General features: G+C 46.5%; 1 protein-coding gene across 2 annotated transcripts in view; it reads left to right on the forward strand.

Moving 5' to 3' along the window:
• Positions 1–5000, forward strand: part of skila (SKI-like proto-oncogene a) — a 40700-nt gene that overhangs the window by 25130 nt on the left and 10570 nt on the right. Inside the window, exon 4 of one of the 2 annotated variants that reach the window (XM_017725483.2) lies at positions 3190–3282. In XM_017725483.2, the coding sequence (XP_017580972.1) occupies positions 3190–3282 (93 nt within the window). The remainder of the gene's footprint in view (positions 1–3189; positions 3283–5000) is intronic. The other variant, XM_017725484.2, reaches the window with a different exon arrangement.

Raw genomic sequence — 5000 nt, forward strand, 5'->3', positions numbered from 1 at the left:
GGTAGGTATGAGGGGTTTCTGTCGCTTTGTTCTCAGGTGTTTGTGCGTTTCCCGTGGAGCTCGTTTTAGCGGGGAAGCGTCCGCCGAGGGGCGGAAGGCTGAACTTTAAAAAACGTACTCTTTATAAATCCATATAAACGCGGCCGGAAGACGGCGCCCATCATTTTTCATGGGCACTATTGAAAAAGATGGTTCTTCAAAGGTTCTTTAGTAAGGGCAGTGCTTCTACATAGCACCATGGACACTCAAAGAACCATTCAATGCTTTGCATGGTGAAATGGTTCTTCAGATTGATGGATTGAACGTGCTGTGTATGGCTCTAGATAGCACCAGAAAGGCTTCTTCTGTTGTTACGATGTGAAGCTTATAATAATAAGAACCCTTTCCTCATGCAGAGAGCCCTTTCATCACGCGAGAGGTTCTGTGAGTGTTCACGGTTCCACGTAGACGTGTTTCCTTTACTGCGGAACCCTCGAGGAACCATCATTTCTAAGAGTGTAGATGTTAAAATATTATATATTTATTATTAATTATATATAATACTAATAGAAATAGTTTCATAGGCCTTGTGTTTGACACATGAGCGATACACACTTAATAATGATGGTTCTTCAGGGGTTCTTTTGTGAAGAAAATGGTTATACATAGAACCATGATCACTCAAAGAACCCTTTGCATGATTAAAGTGTTCTTTGCATGGTGAAATGGTTCTTGAGACTGACAAAGAATGTGCTGTGGGCGGTTCTGTGTATAACCTTTTTGGAAACGGATCTATATAGCACCAAAGTGGGTTCTTCTACCCTTACGATGTCAAGCTAGTAATAATATAAGAACCCTTTTTTGTGCCTTATAGAACTAAACAGCGTCTCAGGCATCAGGCAGTGAATTCAGAACGGGGACGTCTGGTTCCTATCACCACCACTGTTAACGGCTCTGATTCACTAAGTTTATCTAGAACAGAGCGTTTCACACCAAACGGCTCAGAACTGCTCTGCTTACATCTTAACCACTTAATTGTGCAGGAATTTTGAGAAATGGGTGGAGTTCCCCTTCAGTACATGCAGGCTGTTGATGGATCAGGAGCAGCTGTGAGGGGAGGAAGTTCAGAGTGAATGTTGAGCCCGTCGTTCAGGGCGTGTTCTTGGGTTTAACCTCTAACATACAAACAGTGAGTGCAGCAGTCGGGTCAGGAGATAAGGCGCCGTTAGAGGAGCAGGAGATAAGGCGGAGAACCTGGGCCAGGAGGAAACAGGAGCCTGAGAAAACAGGAGGTTCTGTGGTCATTAAAAGGAGATTAGTAAGGGCATGGGTGGTACATCTCAGAGAGAGGGGCAGGAGGAGTGTTGGGGGGAGGGGGGGCGTACATATGTTTATACTTTTACTGGTGTGTGTGTGTGTGTGTGTGTGTGTGTGTGTGTGTGTGTGTGTTAGGCTCCTCAGGTTCATCACATACTAACACTTATTAGCCTGGGTTATTGTGCCTTTAAGACTGATGTATGTAAATGAGCTCTGTTCTGATTGGCTGCCCTCGTCAAGCTGTTTGTTTTGTGAAAAGTGCGAATCGCCCAGTTTTCCCTGAGACCGACCCTTTAATGTATTTTGGCGCGTGGTTAACGATCGGCCTGCGTAGTTTGGGCTGGAGTTATTTGCGCGTGCTGGACGCTGCGAGTGCCTGGGTTCGTCGGCGCGGCCGCAGGAGGGCTGGTTTGCTGCCGCAGCGCTGCGTGGTTTCAGTATTGGGGTATTGATTAGTGACCGATAGGCTTGGCAGTGCTGGGGTTTAGGTGTAGTCGCGTGAGTGAAGGTTAGACTGCAGTGTGCTATTGTTCCTGTCACCACTGCCCCCCCCACTGTGCTGCAGTGTTCTGTCTCCTCCAGAACATCAGACCCCTCCTCCCCACACACACACACACACACACACACACACACACACACACACACACACCCCTACCTGATGGTCTGTCCGAACACAAAGGAATAACACTGCGTCTATATGTGTGTATATATATCACTCTCTCTCTCTCTCTCTCTCTCTCTCTCTCTCTCTCTCTCTCTCTCTCTCTCTCTCTCTCTCTCATTTGTTCTCTCTTTCTTTGTTTTTTCTTTCCTTATCTCTTTGTTTTTCTCTCTACTTTTTCTTTCTACCTGCACACTTTTTCTTACTTTCTATTTCTCTCATTATTCTCTTTTGTCTATATTTCTCTCACATCCCTGTTTTTTTCCCCTTGCTTTCTCTCTATCTATCTATCTATCTATCTATCTATCTATCTATCTATCTATCTATCTATCTATCTATCTATCTATCTATCTATCTATCTATCTATCTATCTATCCACCCTTCTGTGTCTCTGTCTATGCACACTTTCTCTCTGGTGTTTAGCCTGTGTTCTGTCTGTCACTCTGATTAATTACTGTAGACTGTTTGTTCTTGTTCTGTGTGTGTGTGTGTGTGTTTAGGCTGGACTGTTAGGTCAGTCTGTCTGATAATTATCAGCTCCTGTCATGGTGCTGGACTTGCCCTAGATTCACCGTCTGCCTGTCTGTCTGTCTCTGTGTACTCAGTAAACAGAGCTGGCAGCCCCACTGCTGTCTGTCTGTGTGTGTGTGTGTGTGTGTCTGTCTGTCTGTCTGTGTGTGTGTGTCTGTCTGTCTGTCTGTGTGTGTGTGTGTGTCTGTCTGTGTGTGTGTGTCTGTCTGTCTGTGTGTGTGTCTGTCTGTGTGTGTGTCTGTGTGTGTGTGTGTGTGTGTGTGTGTCTGTGTGTGTGTCTGTGTGTGTGTGTGTGTGTGTGTGTGTCTGTGTGTGTGTCTGTGTTCTTCAGGTTGATAGAGAATGTGTTGCGTATGGTTCTATGTAGCACCAAAATGGGTTCTTCTGTTGACATCGTCACAGTAGACGCACTGTACTTGGTGCTGTATAGAACCCTTTGCAAAAGGTTCTACATAGAGCTACATACAGCGCATAATAGGCGTTTCAGCTCAGAAGCCCCCAAAACAAACAGTATTTATATTGGTAATAAATCCGTGTTTTTGGCGTTGAAGCGAACAGAAGTGCTGACTCTAATCTGTCCTCACAGAAATGTTTCTCAGTAATCGGTCACGCACTTGCCCTTAAACCAGCGTGTGATGTGAATGGAAAGCGCTTAAATATCATTTACGGCTGTAATTAATGATGCGTGTGTTGTGTTTCAGAAGGCGCTGGACGATGACCGCCACGTGAGGAAGCCCAGCCCTGATCTTTGCCCTTCTGCTGATAAGCTGAGTGATAAGGAGCTGGAGAAGAAGGTACAGAACCCACACAGCACACTTGCCTCCCCGATTCCTTTTCCAGAGAGTTCTGCTTGAGGTCTTTCTGCTGACCAGTTACGTCAGTGGCCGTTCCTCACAAACGAGCAGAGCGAACCGAAGGGTGACGAGGATTTCTAAGTCGGGTAGAATCTGAGTTTGTCTCATATCTGGCAACCCAGCGTATCGCGACGGTGCCCGCTAGGACTGAAGCCTGACGCGTGTGTTGGTAGCAGCAGTAGTTCTGGGGACTTGCTTTGTTCTGATTACACTAAACAATGAAAATCCAGCCACGCAAGAGCGGTTTGCCGTCGGTATACGGTGGTTTGACTTGCTTATAATAGCCCACATCCTGTATAGCTGTGTTTATGTCCTTGTGGCTGGCGAGGTGCTCCGTAATATACACAAACATCCGACAAATCTCAGGATTCAAGGTCCTGAACGCGAGTGCGAAGTACGAAAGTGCAGGCTTTCTGCTGCGGGGCGGTCATTTCAGCGGAGAACCTGCTGGTTAAGTTTCCTTAATCTACAGACACATCATGGCCATTTTTTGATCTAGTTCAGTAAATTTATACATATTGTTCCTTTAAAAACCTCAGCATGACCCCAATGAGCCGACATTAGAGCATGAATTTACAATAGAGCTGGATAATATTCACATGTGCAATTCGTAGAGGAGATGCTCAGCGTCTGTCCTCGTCTAACGCTCTGAATTCAGTTCATGGTCTTGCTAATTAGCTGAAGAGCTGAATCAGGTGTGCTTAATGAGGCACTGAGCTGAAGTCTGCGGAGTTTTGGCCCATGAGGACTGGAGCCTGACACGTGTGAGCGTAGTGCTGGTATATTCTGTAGTGATACTGTGCCTCTTCGTATCGGAGCGTGTCGTGGTTGTCGTCAGAAAAGAAAACAAAAACACGCCAAGCGCAGACGACAAACCGCAGCTCGTCTTCTGGACATTTTTACGAGGGCGAAAGACGTTTATGCTGTTTGAAGGTTAAACAGGTACAAAATATCATAAACGGTCTGTTAAGAAGTCAAACGGAAGACCGGCTAGTGGAGGAACACCGTCCATGTGGTGGCCAGGAGTCGGAATTGGGCTGGTAATTCTTACAATGGTAATAATTATGATAATATTGAGCGTTTTCTATGTGACTTTCAAGTCAACAGATTTAGATGGTGGAATATTGGCATCTCCTTCAGCCCTTCCTCACACCTCCTCCTCATCACCAGCCTACAGTACATCCTCCCCCACTCTCACTCTCTCACTCTCTCACTCTCTCCCACAGTGCTCCATTCACTCACACTCCGCTCCCACCCTGCTGCTCGCTCACATTCCACACGTAGGCAAATATTCTCTCACACACACACACACACACACACACACACACACACAGACAGCCCTCAGCCCATTCACAAAACACACACCTCCTCCCTCCCCGCTCACTCCTCAGCTTTGTTAATGTGGCGTAGGCTCCGTTCACAAAGTTGCCCAAATCTGATGTTTTTGTGGGGCTGTTTAGTGTTTTCCAGCTGTGATGTACGTGGCGTCTTTCTGAGCAGATCAGCTCCTAAACGTTAAAAAGGAGCGAGCAGTAAGGGGTGTCGGCTTCGCCTTCCCCGGCGTAACGGGAGCTAACGAGTTCCACGTTTGAGCTGTGAAAAGAAGGCCTTGTTCGGCGACGCCCACTTCTTTAGACCGCGTCCTTCGTTTCTTTAAC

The sequence above is a fragment of the Pygocentrus nattereri genome, chromosome 2, assembly GCF_015220715.1.
Source record: "Pygocentrus nattereri isolate fPygNat1 chromosome 2, fPygNat1.pri, whole genome shotgun sequence".
Taxonomy (NCBI): Eukaryota; Metazoa; Chordata; class Actinopteri; order Characiformes; family Serrasalmidae; genus Pygocentrus; species Pygocentrus nattereri.